This window comes from Alligator mississippiensis, chromosome 4, assembly GCF_030867095.1.
Source record: "Alligator mississippiensis isolate rAllMis1 chromosome 4, rAllMis1, whole genome shotgun sequence".
Taxonomy (NCBI): Eukaryota; Metazoa; Chordata; order Crocodylia; family Alligatoridae; genus Alligator; species Alligator mississippiensis.
In genome coordinates this window covers 77,955,988-77,974,624 of record NC_081827.1, presented here as the reverse complement: position 1 = coordinate 77,974,624, position 18,637 = coordinate 77,955,988, and the positions used below count along the sequence as shown (strand labels likewise).

The 18,637-nt window shown below is 40.4% G+C and overlaps 1 protein-coding gene across 1 annotated transcript in view; it reads right to left on the bottom strand.

Annotated features, from left to right (window-relative positions):
- OTOGL (otogelin like) overlaps nucleotides 1-18,637 on the bottom strand; it is a 187,301-nt gene that overhangs the window by 18,893 nt on the left and 149,771 nt on the right. Inside the window, exons 42-51 of the mRNA XM_059726122.1 lie at nucleotides 15,383-15,597; nucleotides 12,678-12,819; nucleotides 12,189-12,374; nucleotides 10,875-11,087; nucleotides 10,054-10,158; nucleotides 9,670-9,777; nucleotides 8,982-9,083; nucleotides 4,684-4,788; nucleotides 4,559-4,599; nucleotides 1,952-2,015 (exon numbers count right to left, since the gene is read on the bottom strand). Coding sequence (XP_059582105.1) covers nucleotides 1,952-2,015; nucleotides 4,559-4,599; nucleotides 4,684-4,788; nucleotides 8,982-9,083; nucleotides 9,670-9,777; nucleotides 10,054-10,158; nucleotides 10,875-11,087; nucleotides 12,189-12,374; nucleotides 12,678-12,819; nucleotides 15,383-15,597 — 1,281 coding nt within the window. The remainder of the gene's footprint in view (nucleotides 1-1,951; nucleotides 2,016-4,558; nucleotides 4,600-4,683; nucleotides 4,789-8,981; nucleotides 9,084-9,669; nucleotides 9,778-10,053; nucleotides 10,159-10,874; nucleotides 11,088-12,188; nucleotides 12,375-12,677; nucleotides 12,820-15,382; nucleotides 15,598-18,637) is intronic.

Here is an 18,637-nt window from a genome sequence, read left to right as displayed (position 1 = left end):
TACATCACACTAAAGACAAAGGCAGTTTTGGAATGCATCAATAGAGGCATTAGGTGTAAAACACAGGAGGTGATAGTACCTCTTTACTCACACTGCTTAGGCTCATCTAGAGTACTGGCTCCACATTTTTTAAAAATGGAGAAGTTACAGAGGGTCTAGAAATGGGTGACAAAATGATTAAGGGCTTGAAAAGCAAGCCATACAAGGAGAGGTTGAAGGAAACAGGCATGTTCAGCTTGCAGAAAAGGCAATTAAGAGGGGACATGATAGCACTCTTCAAATATCTGAAATGCTGCTATAAAGAGGGAAAATCAACTTTCCTCTCTTGCTGCAGAGAGTAAGATGCAGAGCAATAGCGTGAGGTTACAGCAAAGTATGTTTAGATTGGATATCAGGAAAAACTTCTTCACTGTCAGAATACCAAGGCAGTGGAATAGACTGCATAGCAAAGCTGTGGAATCTCCAAATTTGGAGGTGTTCAAGAAGGGTTGGACAAGCACTGGTCAGAGATGATCTAGGAGTATCTACGCCTATGTTCTACAACTGGTATTTCCCATGTTTCTGGGTTTTGCTGGGTGCCACATGGGGCTCTGAAGGGATTCTTTTCCCTCTCCTGCTGTTACATGCATCAGGGAGTGCGGCAGGATTTACCCTCCTCAGAAGCCCTGGGGGTTGCTTGCAGCTAAGACTTGGGATTTTGACTGGGGTGTTGCAATCCTCCTGCTAGGACTAGAACCCAGAGGTTCCAGGCTAGGTCTTGCCCTTTGACTCAGGATCAGACTGATCACCATATTTGGTATCAAGAAGGAATTTGTATCCCATGGTGAGACTGGTACAGACTGTGGGGAGTTTTGCCTTCCTCTGTAGTGAAGGGGTGGGAGGGCAGGGGGAAGTGGGGCTGGCTCTTCAAATCCTTCTTACTGGGATCTCTCAAGCATAATTAAAAAACCTTTGTAGTTGCAGGACATTGGCTACTCTTGTCCCCCTGCTTTACCTGTGGCAGATTAGGATATTACATTTTATGGTTGTGTAAGGGTTGACTCTGTAGTTTTAGTAATAGGTTAGACAATGGATTTGTATATACTGATTTGGATAGGGATGATCCTGCCTCTGGCTCTGGAGGTCCCTTACAGCCCTACTTTTCTATAATTCAATATATAACTACAAGGTGAAAAGAGAAGACAACTCCTGAAGCAGGAGATAGGAGGTTGGAAAAGCAAAGAAGCCAACTCTCTAGCACTCTTTCCCCTGATTTACCAATGGGATGCACTGAACTTGAGAAGGATAGAGGGCCTCAGCTTCAGTATTTTGGGGCTTGTATTTTTTTCTCTGCTCCAGCTAACATTTTCCTAACCTAATTAGATGGGGGAGGAACATTTCATAGGCAGGGTTTTATTAATCCCCATGAACCGTCTCCAGGTACAAGGTTTCTTCCTGAGATACAAACCAAATATGCCCCCAACCAATCAGGGAAATTGGGATTTTTACCGCTCACCAGTGTCATGTTTGAATCTGGTATCTCAGTATCAGTGCATACGGGGTTTACTTAGTTTTTATACTCTTTGGTTTGTGATTTAAATTTTCAAACTGAAAAGGGAGAGTTCCCTATTATTTGGTGGAAAAGATAATTCCCAGCAAAACCACTTAAAAGAACCACGTGAAACTATAAAATGTATAAGCCCATAATCAGATTCCTAGAACGGGAATGAAGTTAATCTTCATATTCACTACTGTTCTCTAATTTTAGTATTGTCCTAATAAAAATTTCTTGACATAAATTTAGTCTTCAAGCATAAAATATAGCCATTTTGCCAATTAAACTTTTATAATTAGTATTTACTTAGAGCCATTATAAAGCAGACAGATATCAAGTCATTTTAATATAATGTTTACATTTGAGAAGACCAGCATAGGTCATTTTTGCAAACAAAAATTAATAAGAAAAATTTACCACAGGTGTAGTGCATGCATCCACAAGTCGTATAAATATTACTATCTATGTTTGGAAGTTCTCCCTGTGTGTAGAAAAAAAAGAACAAACAAGTTTACCTTAAACTAACCTTCAACACTAACAAAAGACATTCTACTCTTCAAATAACAAACAATACTCCCACCACTCCCATCCTTTGCTGTTGGAGGGAAAAAAGAAATCATAATATACTACAACAAACAGCAGGCACAAAAATATCAGATGAACATAGTACCTCTACAATAGCAAAGTAGTTCATTTTCTTTTTGTCTGAACATAACATTAGAGTACCCTAACAGCAGTTTTACTAGTGTTTTGAAGTGGTTTCCTTTGTTTTAGATACATTTTTGAGTAACAAATCCTGGTTATTTCAGTAATAAACTTACTATACCAAAGCACAACTCATGCTCTGTTACTCAAAGGGGCTTGCAGGTGGCTGCACTCCCAATCAGGCACAATTGCTTGATTGGGAACAGGACCCAGCTGTTTAGTGTAGGAACAGGGCTCTGAGCAGTAGAGCCAGCAGTTTGCTGCAAGCAGCTGGATAGAAAGCATCACCTGGCTGGAGCTGCTGTTCAGAACATCTTGGAGGCACAGGGCAGGAACTATGGACATGACCTAAAACTATACCCTGCTGGGGCTGGATCATGTGGTGGGACTACCAGTGGAGAAGCAGTTTTCAGGAAATGCCACACCTGTGCCTCCCCAGAAAGTCTCAGACCTGCTGCCTTGTGGGTACACCATGGAGGGGAAAGGCCAGGGGAGCACACCCTGAAGACAAAGCAAAGGGCCCGGGTTTACTGTGTGGAGCCTGAGGCAGGGTCCTGGTCAGGTGAATGAGCCAGAGACAGCCCAGGTCCACAGTAAGGCCTGAGGCATACTAAGGGAGTTGGGTGTGAGGCTCCAGGGGGGTGGGATGAGGCCCAGTGTCAGGCAAGGGGATTGAAGCCCTAGTGTGGGGGCATGTGGGGACCAAGAGGGTCCCAAGCCAGGCAGGAAGCCCAAGGAAAAGGGAGGGTCTGGGACCCTCAAGTGGGTGTGATTGTGAGCCCAGTGTGAGTGCACAGGGATTAAGACTCCTGATGTGAGGGCATAGGGATTGTGAGCTTCAGTGTGAGGGCACAGGAGTGACAGCCCCAATATGAGGCACTGGAGTATGGGTCGCAGTGTGAGGCCATGGGAGTATGGGTCCCAGTGTGGGGCTGGGTGTTAGGCCAGATAAGCTTAGGCCATGTGTTAGGCTATGAATGCCATCTATGAGGCACAGGATACAGTATAAGAGAAGGTTCAGAGCCATGTATAGACCCTTGGTATCAGGGCAAGTACATGGGCAGCCTCCCGCCTTGTTATCAACTTTCAATTGTTTCATCCAAGGTATGACAGGCGAGGTAGGTGGGCAGTTTGCCATGAAACAAGTGGGCAGGCCAACAATCAGACAGGCTCCGGGATGCCCACTTGTCACACTTAAATATAGCTAGAAAATACCACTCACAGCTCTAAAATTTCTTCCATGACTTCCATAAATTGGTCAAAATTCTTGTACTAACTTACACTCCTTGCAGTTGATTCAGAATTTGATCTATATTTACTATATTCCTTGCATTATATCAATATTAAACACTCCTCATATGGGAGAATTTGGTGAGCATTTGGTGAGGAAAACACACCTTTCATAATAGACAGTAGGAGATAAAACATTTATTATTGGTCATATTCCATGTCATAATGTGACTAATTTCTACAGATAGAAAATGTGATCAGAGGACAGTAAATGTAAATTTTCATAGTTACAAAGGTCAAAGATATTAAGTATCTCTAATAGGAAGTGTGTGATGTTTTTATAAAACAAGTCAATATTATTCCATTAATATATTAATACATTTTGACCCCTATTACTGGAATGGAACTTTTAAGAGGTAAAATTTTAGGCTTATTATTTCTAGACAATACTAAACAAAAATGCATACCATACTTTCCATACAAGGCTGCATTTCATACACCTTTTTGCCAAAAACCAGCTGCTGGAATTTGGAATGCACATTATAAATGATGAAATACAATAAGAGCAATTTGCTTTTGCTTTCACCTGGTAGAAGCATAAGGAGCACAAAGTCTTTGCAAGATCTACAGTGAGCAGAACAATGAGCAGGCTCAGCTTCCTAGCTGCTGCTACTCAGCTACGTACTACAAAGAAAGATTTGCCTTTCAAAAACAAGATGCATGCATATTTCATTCCAGGATACGTTGTATGTGAGAAAATATGGTATATATTTTCTTTCCTCATCTTCTTAAAAGCACAAAACCAAATTCTGTCAATGGATTATTGGTTGCAGTATAGAGAAACTATAGAAATCCCAGAAGATAATGGTTTTTGTCTGGAGTAAGATAACAGTCTTCCCTATTTTGCAGTCTGTTTGCTGGCCAAATATACATTATACAAATTTACATTGGGGTTACCAATGCTCCAATCCCATGGCCTATGATAATGAACCTCAGAAAGAGATGGAAAAACAACAGTAGATAAAAAGAAAGAAAGGAATAAAATGCTGAACATTCTTACTAAATGGTATCAAAAGAAAAATCTCTTACCAATTTACAAGTTGGTTTGGTAATGTTTTCGCAGCTACATTCTGAGAAGAGAGCAACAACTATCAGTCAAAAGGTCTTAATTTGTAATAATAAAATGAACCAGTAGAAGAACAGAAATTAATTACCACAGTGCCACTCAGGACAACACTGCCCAGGTATATTTTCTTTCACAAGTTTCATGTCATCTGTGCAATTCAGAAGAGGCATTGAACAAAGGTTCTCATCACAAACTAGAGAGAGAAATGACATGGATCAAGATTTTTTTTTTCCAGCTCATATTTCCTTAACTTAGTTTTTCTAACTATGCTGAATTTCTCTCATAATGTTGATATTACCACTTGAGGCATCAGCTCACTTTCATCAATGTGAGATCCCAAAGATGGGATAAAGTGCACACTCAGCAAGTTTGCAGATGACAACAAGCTGCAGGAAGTAGTAGATATACTGGAGGGTAGGTCTAGGATTCAGATGGTGTATCTACATGAGATACTTTACTGCACAGTAGACTAATCGACTGTGCAATAAAAGAATCACTGTCTACACATGTGTACCATTTAGTGTGCAGTAAGTTAGTCTACTACCTGTAAATACAGATAGTAAACTAATTGTGCAGTAGATACTATGAAGTAGCACAAGTGTAGACTGACCAAGAGCAAATTTTCGGGAGCTGAGCAGCAACCAGATGGGGTAGCTCTCTGCGCCCCCCCACTTCCCCCCTCCTCGATCCTAGCTACTTAGCTGCTGGCTCCCCACAGAAGCTGGGAGCTAAGCAATGCTAGGACTCAAGAGCTCTGCTTCCTGCACATTCAGGAGCTGGCCTGGAGCTATCCCATTTCTGGGGCAGCTCCAAGCCAGCTCCAGGCTGTGTTGGGATTACTCTGAGCAGCCTGGGGCTGGCTGGAAACTGTACCGCTTCTGAGGCAGCTCCCAGCCACCTCTGGGCTGTGCAGGGATTTCCCCAACATAGCTGGGAGCTGTGCCAGAAGCAGGTTAGTTCCCAACTAGCCCCAGGCTGCTTTGGAATTTTCCCACACAGCCCAGAGCTGCCCCAGAAGCAGGACAGGTCCTGGCCAGCCCAGGTTGCTCATGAAAATCCCTGCACAGCCCCAAAAGTGGGACAGTTCCCAGCTGCTGGCCCCAGGGCTTGTCCCCATGTGCAGGGGCCAGGAAAGCTCTGCAGGGGCAGCTGTCTCCTGGTTCCCTGCACATCAGGACCCTTCGCAGTGTGCACAGGGCAAGGAGCTCTTCTGGCCCCATGTGCATGGGCACCAGCCCCAGGCTAGCACCCTGGAGCTCCCCCTGGCTGCTACAGGGGGCCAGGGCAGGGTAAGAGCAACCCTGTACTGGACAATTTCTGAAGAATGGACAAAAGAAAGCATGAGGCAAGGGGTTTGTTTTTGTATACCTTTTACTGGACCAACCATATAGTTGGGTGAGATTTTTGGAGAAGTTTTTATATACAAACTGCCCTTCCTTAAGTATGAAAAAGCAGCAAATACATGCTAAGCTAAGTAACAGTGAAAAAGAAACAATGTCTTGAAATTGAACTCCATGTAAATTAAAGCAGTAGCTTAAGGAATGGAAGTTGATTCTAGAGCAGCAGCAAAGAGAAGTGATCACAAGTAGCTGCAAAAGAAAGGAAATGCAGTTGAGTGGATAACCTAATTATATAGAAGAACAAGACCATTAAAATGATCCAACTTCTCTCCCAAATAGACAGTTGGTCCAATAAAAGATACCACAAAAACCCTTGCCTCAGTAATTTTCTAGAGCATCATGGGTATAACACCATTCCAGTCCCACTAAAGAAAGAAAATATGGCACTCAGATTGACTACATTGAATACAACAGTGGGCTATGGTTACTTAGATGAACAAAACCAAAATTGTGTCCACTTTAGGAAGAGAGATATAATGATGAAGTATTCCTATAACAAGTAAATTAGAAGTAAATTAAATATTAGATATTAGTAAATTAGATATTAAAGAGGAAATATACTATACAGATTTCCCTCGCTTTATGCTGTACGTGCATTCCTAGAAAATGGCGCATAACTCAAATTTGCATAAAGGAAACCCACTTTATAGCATAACAAATAGGGATACGTTTCAAAACCTTGACTGTACTGACCGCCAGACCCATTTCTACCACTTTTACAAAACAGTTTTGGTACTCACCAACAGCAGAGAGTACACACAAGCACAGAGTGGTGGTGAATGTTTAGTTGGTGTGAAGAGAAGGTAGTGAAGGGTCTTTGGTGTCAGACTCCACATCACTGGTAGGAGGTCCAAGCAGGGTAGGGTAGGGGTAGGAGATAAGTCAGTGGGACACTCAGAAGTCATAATAGGGATGGCAACTACAGAAACATATGTCGCAGACAACAAGTGAGGAGCACAGATCCACAGAGGAGACTATATTTTGGTGCACATCACTCCCATGGTGCACCACAAAAAGCAGCTGACTGCGGGCTTCCACCACACTGATCACATAAGAGTGAATTTACCTAGCTTATAATGATTTTTTGGTATAAAAAGGGTCATTGCATAAGAGTGAATTTGCACATACAGAAGACACATAAAGTGTTTAAATCATTGGGACTGGATGAGCTCCACCCAATGGTGCTGAAAGAATTAGCCCATGTCATAGCAGAGCCACTGGCACAACTGTTTGAGCACTCGTGGTGCTCAGGTGAGGTCCCTGAGGACTGGAAAAGGGCCAATGTGGTTCCTATTTTCAGGAAGGAGAGGAAGGAAGATTCAGGTAACGATAGACCTGTTAGTCTCACACTTCTAATCTTGGGAAAACCCTTGAAAAAATTAACAAGGATCACATTTAGGGGTCCAGCAGGTAATATAATGCTGAAGAGCAACCAGCATGGGTTCATTGCAGGTAGATCCTGCCTGGCTAACCTTGTTTCTTTCTATGACCAGGTCACTAAAAGCTTAGATGCAGGTATCGAGGTAGATGTCATCTACTTGGACTTTAAGAAGAAGGCCTTCGACACATTTCCTCATCCTATTCTTATAAGCAAATTGAATGGCTGTGCCATAGATGATTACACAATCATGTGGGTGGCAAATTTGCTTAAGGGTTCTACCCAGAGAGTGGTGGTGGTGGATGGGTCGGTTGAAAGATGGGGTCCCCCAAAACTCGGTCCTTGGGCCAGTGCTGTTCAATATCTTCATCAGTGAGCTGGATGAGGGTGTGGAAAGCACTCTGTTCACGTTCGGAGATGACACCAAACTATGGGGCGAAGCAAACACACTGATAGGAAGAAAACAAATCCAGGCAGACCTGGACAGGTAGAGAAGTAGGCAGAGAACAATAGGATGCAGTTCAACAAGGACAAGTGCAAGCTGCACCTAGGGAGAGGAAATCAGCAGCACACCTGTAGGCTAGGGGATGACCTTCTCAGCAGTATGGGGGCAGAAAGAGATCTTGGAGTCGTTGTTGACTCCAAGATGAATACGAGTCATCAATGTGATGAAGCAATTAGCAGAGCTAACCATACTTTGTCATGCATTAGTAGGTGCATCACGAACAGGTCCAGGGAGGTGATGCTCCCCCTCTATGCGACACTGCTCAGGCTGCAGCTAGAGTACTGCGTCCAATTTTGGGTGCTGCAATTCAAGAAGGATGTGGACAACCTTGAGATGGTCCAAAGGAGGGCTACTCATATGGTTAGAAACCTGCAGGAAAAGGCTTATGAGGAAAGGCTGAGGGACCCGGACCTTTTCAGCCTCTGCAAGAGAAGGCCGAGGAAGGAGATTTTGTGGCCATATACAAATTCACCAGGGGGAGGTTGGGCAGCAGAGAATAAGAGATGCTCTGTTTACCAAAGCACCCCTTGGAATAACCAGAAGCAATGACCACAAGCTGATGGAGAGTAGGTTTACGTTGGATATCAGAAAGAACTTCGCGGTTAGGGTTGCCGGAATCTGAAACGGACTTCCAAAGGAGGTGTTGCTCTCACCTACCTTGGGGGTCTTCAAGAGGAGATTGGACAAGCACCTGGCTGGGGTCACATGACCCCAGCACGTTTTCCTGCCATTGGCAGGAGGTTGCACTCGATGATCCTTTGAGGTCCCTTACAAACCTAGCAGCTATGAATCTATAAAGTGAGGGAAACCTGTAGTTCATCACATCAACTCAAGTAATTTTTGAAAATTGTTGCTTAAGTCCCTCCCTCAAGAAGCTAACAATATAAAGAAAACAAAGTTTAAACAAAAACAAATGGGATACCATAAGAGAGCAGTATCTTAAGATACTGTATAAATGGTGTATGATATCATGCTCTACTTTTAATGTATAGAGAATCTCAAGTTTTGGTGACAAGCGTTGGAGTCGCCTCAAAAAGATAATACATGCAAATAATGTTTACTATATAAAGAGAAATCTTTCAATTAAAGACAGTCCTACTTACCACAATGATAGTGAGGACAACAATAATGAGTGGTGCTTTGATCTACTGTGAGAATTTCTCCCTCATTACATAATGGAACTGGCTCAACACAAGATTCACAAACTAAAATTAAAAAGAACAAGTCTTATATAAGGTTTCAGGTGTATCATCAGAAAGTTGCTACATACCAGTTTCATACTATTCACATTCTTATGCTGGGCATGTCAGTTGAATATTTCAGGGCCTTTTTTTTTTACTATTACGTTCAAACAAAATAGGTAAATGAATGCAATGATGCAGCATATACATAAACTGTATTGACTTGTTGAGATTTATACTAAGAAACTTGTGGATTATTACCTAGAAAGTTGCAGACTGAAAGCAAAGCTCATGGAACTCAATTAATAAAATGCATCCATATTTTAAGATGAGCTCAATCCCTGAATTTTTATATCAGTCATTTTGCCGTTTAGCAATGAGTAAAAAAAAATCTCTTACAAATAAAGGCCTCAAACCTGCAAAAGAATCCCTGAAGGTAGTAAATTAAAACTGTTTAGCCCCTCCTATAAGACTCTGTTGCATCAGATCCTGTGACAATTCTCAGCCAAAGTTATCAAGTATGTCAGTAGAAACCACCACCCCCTTACCTCTAAATTCCATATAATATCCCACCTACCTACAAGAACGATAACACAGTAGGGCATCTTACCACAGAGATACAGGAAACAACAAGGGTCTTCCTGTTTTGCTTCAACAACAAATTGGTCTTCTCTGCAGTCTGGATGGGAAGCATTAGGACATGCTGAAGGATCACATTCTACATAAAAGAGAAATCATAGATATAATGCTAAAATAAAAAAGCTATTCTGCTTATCTTCCCCTTTTTCACTTCCTATTAATCCACCAAAACATGTCATAAATCAAAACTGAGACACAGCTCAAATACAAATATCAACAAAAACCCTGAGGAACAAGGTAGAAATATTAGTCTTGTGCTACTGACAGTGTTCTAATCATCCGTCAAGAACATCTAGCACAGGTAAATACAGGATTGGAAAATATCCTTTTAATCTTATTTCCATATGCAACTTACCACATCGGTATTGCGGACAGCAAGAAAGGGGGTTATAGCCTATTACTAATTTTTCACTAGTTTTGCAGATTGGAATAAGAGCCTCACATAAAGTCATGTTGCATTCTGAAAAAAATAACAACATTCATTCATTCATTCAAAAAGACACACAACAATATTTTTAATGTTGGTTAATCTGACTGAAACATTCCTTCTGTGACAATTGGCAAGTGGTTACAGGTAGCCAACTATTTCGCATAGACCATTTGCCCTTTATTTTCACTTAGCCACTTTATTAAGAGATAGATATAGTATCTCCTGACTAACATGACAAGAGCTAACACCAAATTTCTTCTGTTAAGAGATACAGCCAGACAAAATATTAGCATCTGGCATTAATTAGGATTAGACAAAGACATTTCATTTTTAAGCACCTCTCCTCCTAGAATTTCCTACATGGTTTAGGAAAAAAATGATCTACACTTTCAAGAGTACTTTAAGTCTCAGGATCCTAATTTCATGAAAAATCACTACAATTCAGTGTCCTAAGTAACTCTGGGTCCAAAACAGTTTTGATGAGTGCACCATACACCAAACTATATGAAGAAGAAGTCTGTCCCTCTCAAAATTTCATCCTGAATCTGAAAGACTTTCAAATGTCAACCAATTAACATTTTCAAATATAAAACCATTTTGTCAAAAAATTCCCAATCAAGCAGCTTCAAGTCTAGTAGGCAATTTGAAGAATTTAACTCTAAATCCTGCCTGTATGTCAATACATGTAATGAATGTTTAAATATCTCCCACGTACTGTTCTCAAAAGTGTTGAGATGTAAACATACCACAAACTTGCTTTGGACAGCAAGCCCCCTCTTGAATGACATTAATGGTAACTTCACCCTCTCGCTCACAAATAGGTGGTGAGTCTTCACTGCATTCAGGTTCTACAGCAATAACACTTCCATTCTCCAAGCAGCTGTACATACAACATGTTTTAATGGATCCCTTCCAAAACTCTCCAGCAGAACGGGGCTGTCCTTCATTATCTGTACATGCTAAGAAAGAAAAACAGGTAATAGAATCCTGAATAATGTGCCAACTAGCTACTTTCACTGCATAAAAGGACAATAAAGTATACTAATGTAGCTTATATATTTAACTGTCAGAAAACTCTATTGTTTTCTAAACTATATTGGAATCTGATACCCTTTTTAGTGTATTAGCAGACCCACCCCACTAACTCCTGCAAAGTGCAGCTGCTCTCCTTCAAATGATTATTACTTCCTGGACTTAACACCAAAATTAAAGTTTCTGCGCAGACTTTCTGTCTCTGTATGCAAATAAAAAATTCAGTCACTACTTTTGCAGCATTGTTACATTAAAAATCACCCTGCTAGCTTGTTGTATCAGGATGAGGAAGCATTTTCTGCCATACCTAGTTATTCATTGCCCAAGTACTCTGCCACATCCTTCTGTGCAGCATGTAAACCCCTGAGTGAGTGGTCCAAAATCACCTCCATCTTGGGTTTTGAATCTATCTCAGAAATCACTCAAATAGCCAGGACCCAAACAATGAGGGATCCTATGGACTTAACTCTCCATACCTATATACCTTTGCCAGAACCAATGTATCATACCTACTGATAGGTAACACCACTAAGCAAGAAGACATTCATTTTCTGCACCGATTTAAAGCTTTGAGCAAATAATAAAGAATGGTGGCTTGATATAGACATTTTAGTCAAGAAATTCTAAAGTTATGGATTTCCTGTGGGAATGTCTAGGTATGTGAGAAATCTTTATAATCACCTTATCAAATTAAAAAAAAAGGCAATTCAGGCCATCATCACAAAATCTAGGATCAGTTGATTGCCCAAAAACATTCCTAAATTATAGCTTTTTTGGACAAAGGATCAAATAGAAGAGGGGGAAAAAAAGAGAGGAGAGAAACCATTGGTTCTATTCATTCAAATTTACTCATGGACAAGAGAAGTTTTAGGATTAAAAAAAAAAATCACTTACCAATAAATCACTGCTTTCATAAGCCAGAACCTACCAGAGCTGAAAGCATGAATTCCAAAGTCTGCACTAAGACAAGGTTTATACCTGGGGGCTATTAATCCACAGAGCAGATCCCTCTGCTCCTTCTTACTTACTACATTTTTCTTCTGGTATACAGAGATCCGAGTCTGTTCTATGAAGAATGGTCCCATTTTTACAGACACAATCTTCTCTTAAATAGGAGCAAGGAGATTCTTCATGGAACCATTTATTCAAGCATGTTTTGGCTTCACAGGGTTGCACACAAGGCTGGTATTCCTTGCCATCGGGACAATTCAAGGCTACCACCCACAAACACAGAAAAAAGAATATAACAAATAATTCTCTTTTTTTAAAGGTGTAAATTTTAGTAAGAACAACTATTTGCATTTAGAAATAAACTACAAAATTATACATTTGAAAAATTTGTGGGACAAAATCCTTAAGTGAAGCCATAGCTGCCATGATTTTAGCCCATCTACTTTGACTTACTTTGACTTGCACATAAACTGGCTGTGATTGAAAGAGCACAATACACAACAATAATATGTAGAAATACTGTAATGGTATAAAATATCTTTTGAAGGTAAAATATTTTAACTCACAACAGTAATCTGGTGTCCTCCACTTAATACAGATATTATGTTTGTTGCACAAAGCCACATAAGCAGAAAGTGCATCACATTCATAGTTCCAAAAGTAAGTATTGTTAATCCACATCTTTCCACAGAAGTCCTGTGGTGAAACCTAGAAATACATTTTAATTGATATTTCACTAGCAGAACAACTTTTTTCTATTAGAAGTTGACAATAAATTCCAAGATATATTACTAGTGCAAGAGGGAAAAAAATCTGTGATTTCTGACTGACAGGTAGTGATATCTTTTTTCTGCTTATGATTATTAGTTGCATGATATTACACCTACCACAATTTTACATGCTCGTTAGTAGGCATAGAAACAGCCCTGATGACACTGCAATACTATCGACAAGGTTCTTTGCAATATGATGCTTCCAGTTTAAATCTCCGATTGCAGTTAAACTCTGCTTCCATTCCCTCTATAAATTACTCTACTATGAATAGATTATGTAGTGCTAGACTCATGTTTAAATGGGATTTTTTTTCTTGACTCCAAATGTATTACATCAAAATTCAAATGTTTTCTAACCAGTATGATTTATTAAGCTTCTACAACCAGGAAGAATGAAGAATTCAGTAGTGTTCTATCAGCCATTTTTATTCAATTCCCCCTCTCTTATTGTGACTTCTGCAAATCTGGATGTACTCTCTTTTGTCATATTGCTCTTTACATCAGCGGTTTTCATTTCCCACTCTTGTTCACCTTTTGAATTTTTTTCCACTTCATTTTTGTGTAAAGCACACATGCACCATTTTTCATCCTCTCCAGATGTCAGCTTCATGTACACAAAACAAGAATAAACATTTTGGCTCAACCAAGTGTTTTTGGCATGTCATACGTTAAGGTAGCCCCAAAACAGGGCACACAGCACTTCCCCTGAAGCAGTATCAGTGAACTTGCCAGATGCGTAAGTAAGTAGGGTTCAGAAACCAACAACCGTGATGTATTTTTTGACTACTTTTGAATAATCTCTGAGTTACTAGAAGCCGAAGACATTAAAGTGGATAAGCAAAGACTAATGTCCAACTTCCTTCTTTTTAGTGACAAAATGCCTTCCATAACTCTCCCACCAGCTTTCTTCAGCTGATACTTCAAAAAGTTTCTCTTCTGGTTTTTTTTCATAACCCCACCTATTCTTTTGATAAGTCTTAAGCTTAAAAGAAAGATATCTGAGAGTCTGCTTAAAGGGGGTCAGTCTACTGCAAAGTAGTTTAACAGAAAGGAAGAAAACAGAGTAAAACCATAGAAAAGGAAAATTAAGCAAATAATAATAAAATCAGGAATGGACAATGGACAATGGAGAAAGTACCAATCCTTCTTAATCCTGGTTTGAAATAGAAAGAATTGTACATCCATAATTTCTTTGAAATTAATTTTCTCATCTCTCTGCCTCTCTAGTCATTCCTACTCTTCCTGCGCTACATCAGCTACCTCTAGTGGCAGCTGATGTGTTAAATGACACAAATCCTTACAGTTCTGTTCCTGAAAATAACCTTTCTGACAGTAAGCTATCATGCCACAAATACAGAAGTGACCAAGCTAACTTCTGTGATGTTTCCCTAAGCTACAGAGATCTCTGACCAACCAGAATCCAACAGCGTACAAACAGAAGGTCTAGGCCTTCACTCCTAACCAGCTACCTCATAAACATTCAATAAAGATTTGGTTTATATTTCACCATTAGGCTAATGCTTTGTTATGTCACTCTAATGAGGGTTTCGTTTACAAGATGGCACAGTATTTTCAGAAGCCAAAAAGTAACATGATGATCTGCACTCAAGGTATTCCTGTAGGCCAGGTACAGTTATTACACTTTTACCAGTATTTCTAGAAATATAAATTACACATAAACTGGTGTAAGTGATCGGAAAGTGGCTCAAATCTGTAACAGAACAGAACTTCAGTGCACATAAACTGCTTTCAAAATGGCTGAAACCACTGGAAGATAAACCTGGATGGATGTAGTATCAGACTTAACTGATTTAGGTTAAATCCATTTATTGAATTTCTGTCCCAGATCCCCTCCAGATTCAAGTTAACTCACAGCCCCCAGCATCGCATGATGCTTTGCACCGCCCCTGGAAACCCACCCTCACAGGGTGGGCAGGCTAGCCTTGGCCCAATCTGTCTGCTCCTGATGAGCATGGAGGTGTGCTCTAGCACCCCCTGGCTTCTGGCCTGGGTCACTGCAGGCACATGGCTGCATTTCTGAAATCAAAAGTAAATGTCTGTTCACTTTCTTATCAGTTCAATCTATGCGGATTAGATTAACCTGCAAAGATTGAATCAATTCAGCCTCAGGCTTTTTGACTCTGTACTTAACCTATAAGAGATCGTAAATTGGTCTATACCCATAACAGAACAGAAGTTAAATACATAAACTGGTTTTAAAAATGGCAAATTTGACACTCCCCCCCTCCCAGGGTGTATTTGTGTTCTTTTCACTACTGGTGTAAACTATACTGCTTAAAGAAATCCATATAACAGACTGATTCTGCCTTGGGCTTTTTGACTGTCTGTAGCTAGCCATAGATGGAGACCATCTGAAGAGTTATTTTGGCAAGTAATATGACAGAGGAAGTAAAAGAAAATGAAACTATAAATTATAATTTTCTTTATAAATCATTTAATTAATTCAGACTTGAAAGTGCTTCTTTCTTTGTACTTACTTTTTTGTGACATGGAATAAAAACCTTTCTGTTAAGCAGTTCCATACAGTAAGTGCAGTTATCTTCAGTACAGTTTCTTACTGGCCTCCTGATCATTACATCAACTGATTTCTCAATTTCCCAGCTCCTAATAAATGCTTCAATTTCCTCAATGTGTGTAATTATAGTTCTATTTTGCATCTTGAGGTCATCAAAAGGATCTCCATTGCACATGCCTTGAGAGAGAACATCACATTTAGTGAAAAATATAGCACATTTGTTCTTCAAATGAAAAGAAGTGCAATTGTTAGGTAAGGTTAACATTGCACCAACTGAGTTTTAAACAATTTTTGATTTATTCATCTTGATTTAATTTCAAGAAATCGTAATATTTTTAAAAATTAGTCAACTGATTTTGTACAGCTGCATGCAGTTATATGCAGTGCAGTTCCAACTTCCTATATATAGTTTAATTGTGTACACTATCAGCTCAGTAAGTCAGCTAGACAAGCAGATCACAAAGTTAAAGTAATAAAACCTTTCCTAGACAGAGATAATCGACAATACCTATTCCCAGGATAAACCACAGGCAGGACAGCAAATTCATTCATGTGGCACCAGATTTGATACCCTTGCACAGAGCAGTAATAAGTTCTAAAAGGTATTCTATTATTATTTTAAATGGAAGTCCTTATACAAGTAACTGCAAACCATGGGTAGGAGTGGTTCACAAATCTGACACATCATTTGGATTTATACTAACACTTCTAAATACTTAAAGTTAAAAAACAGTAAGACACCCTCTTTCCAAAAATGTTTTTCTTATTTAATTTCTTAGTGCAGCTATATGAATCTAACGTTTTTTCAAAAGCTGACATCTGCTGCCCTCTCATGAATTTGCTACTGTGTGAGTACACAAGTCATGCAGTTTTTGTAACTGAGGATGAATACTCACATAATTTTACATTGTACCATGTCAATAATAAGAAGTTAGAATTGGAATATTTAGGGAGAGGGTTTGAGTGATCAAAAGAGCAGTGCTTTATACAGAAATGGGCAGCCTGATTTATTACATTTTTTTCTGTATATCTATTTTTGTATCCTTTTGTACTTTTGGCTTCTAATTTCCTCCTTGTCAATATTTTTCCCAAGTGATTTTTGAATTGGTGTTTATCCACTACTCAAAGTCTAGGTATATCTGGTTTTGTTTTGAAATATTTTTATATGCTTGGATGTGGACCAAATATGTAATTATAGTATAATCATCATACCTGGATTATTTTTCATTGTCAGATTTTACAAACCTTGCTTCAAAAAGTTTAAACAAATACCAAAATCTAATTTAAATGTGAAATAATATGTACAGATTTTAATTTTAGGCAAAGTCCAAGTATTCTTTTACACAGATTAGTCCCACAAACCACAAATTCCTCAGGTTAAGAATCAGGGTGATATCTTTGCCCTACTAAACCAATGGAAATTTTACCATTAATTGCATTCTTGGGAGCTGGTGTGGCTGGGTGCTAAGGCACATGGTTGAAAACCCAAAGGTTGTAAATGTGAGGCCATAACAGAAGTGCTCATGGTATTGCCTGTCAGATTCCAGAGAATCTGCAAATTCTACTAAACACCTTGTCATAATGACATGAAAAAGGAAGGAATTGCATTGTTCCCAGGATTTCACTAGTAGTTTCCACATACTTCATGGTGAGAGTTTCCTAACCTCTTTTTCTAGCTCTGATCCTTCAACACTTCCCTAAAACAAATAGCGGTATGGCTGTCCCCACTGCTACTGCCCATCTATAAGGATAAGAGTCTCATCATGGAGGGGAAACCACCTATATTCAATGCTGAAATTAATCAATACTTGGAATTCACACTGGAGAAGTAGAGGGATTGTAGTATGTGGTATAGCTAGTCCTCTGGCCCTTTCTTGCTCAACTTGTGGATCTAATTCCCCATGTAGCATCTAATGGAAAGTTTCCTTTCACAGACATGGAAGAAAGGTGGAGGACACAAAGCCAGAACACCCCTCCCCATAGATGTATGACGTACTGCTCCTAGGTGGGTGTGGGGCAGATAGGCTTGAGTATCCAGGCAGCGGGACTGGGCTAGCAGTGGCAGAGACACTGGCAGTGGTAGCTGGACAGAGTGAGTCACCACCACAGGGGCTGCTGGGAAGTTGAGTCTGACCATCATGAGGTCCCTACCCCACTGCGCACGTGGGGGCAGCAGGACCAGACACACGTATCATGGCCCAGGTTTCCCCCCTCACTTGGGCTGGGCAGGGCTAAGGGACCTGCTGTCATCTGGATAGAATCCCCTGGCAGGCCAGATCCAGTCCACATGCCATATTTTGCCCACCCTGACTTGAGGGTAAAAACCTTCTTTGACTGTCCCCTACCCACCCAGCTGCGACTTGGCAAGCAGGAGCCTGATAAGGAGCTACAGCTGTGACTTCCACCTACAGGGATGGAGAGCCAGCAAAGGCTTCTATCCCTGCTCTAGTTGGGGATGTGTGATAAATGGGTTGAGAGGGAGTGAGAACATGAAACTGGTAGTCCAAGACTTAATGGGATGGGAGTGAGTAATGAAATGGGAGGTGGAAAGATAATGCGGGAGGGAAGAGGGTGGTGAATTGAAGTCAGGCAGCCACTGAGAGGTTTACACAGGGTGGCACCACTGGGAGTGGGAAAGCCACACCCCTGGGGGCAGGAGATGGAGTTGTCTTGCTGCCAGGACTGCCACCGGGGCAGTAGAGTTCAGGGAGTCAAAAGTTTGTCCACACAGAAGAGGAAGGTGGTACACTGCATCCTGGGATGCTGGAGGACTGCAATTCGGGTGGCTCATCTGTGGCCACACATTAATGGAACGTGAGCTGGATAATATGGATCAGAGAGAAACCTGCTCTGGAGTGGTGTAACTTTAAGCTGCCTGATGTGTACTTAAAACTGGTTTCAGGTGTTAATGTGTGGACAATCCAGCCACCTAAAATTAATGTCTAATAAGGGCCTAAGACTCAAACCCTTTCCTGGGTGCACTCCAAACCCACAGCACTAGTAAACATGCAGTACTAACTCTTTTCATCATCTGGGACAAAGCCTTTCAGGAATCAACATTCCTGTACAGTGTCCATTGGATGCGTTGTCTCCATCTCAACCCCTTCCTTTGCAGTTACTTCCAAGTACAGATTTCAGCTTATTTATTGAGTGGACTCCATTAATGTTTTTCCTTGCAGTCAAAGATTTAGAATGGTACGTTTCAAACAGATTTAAA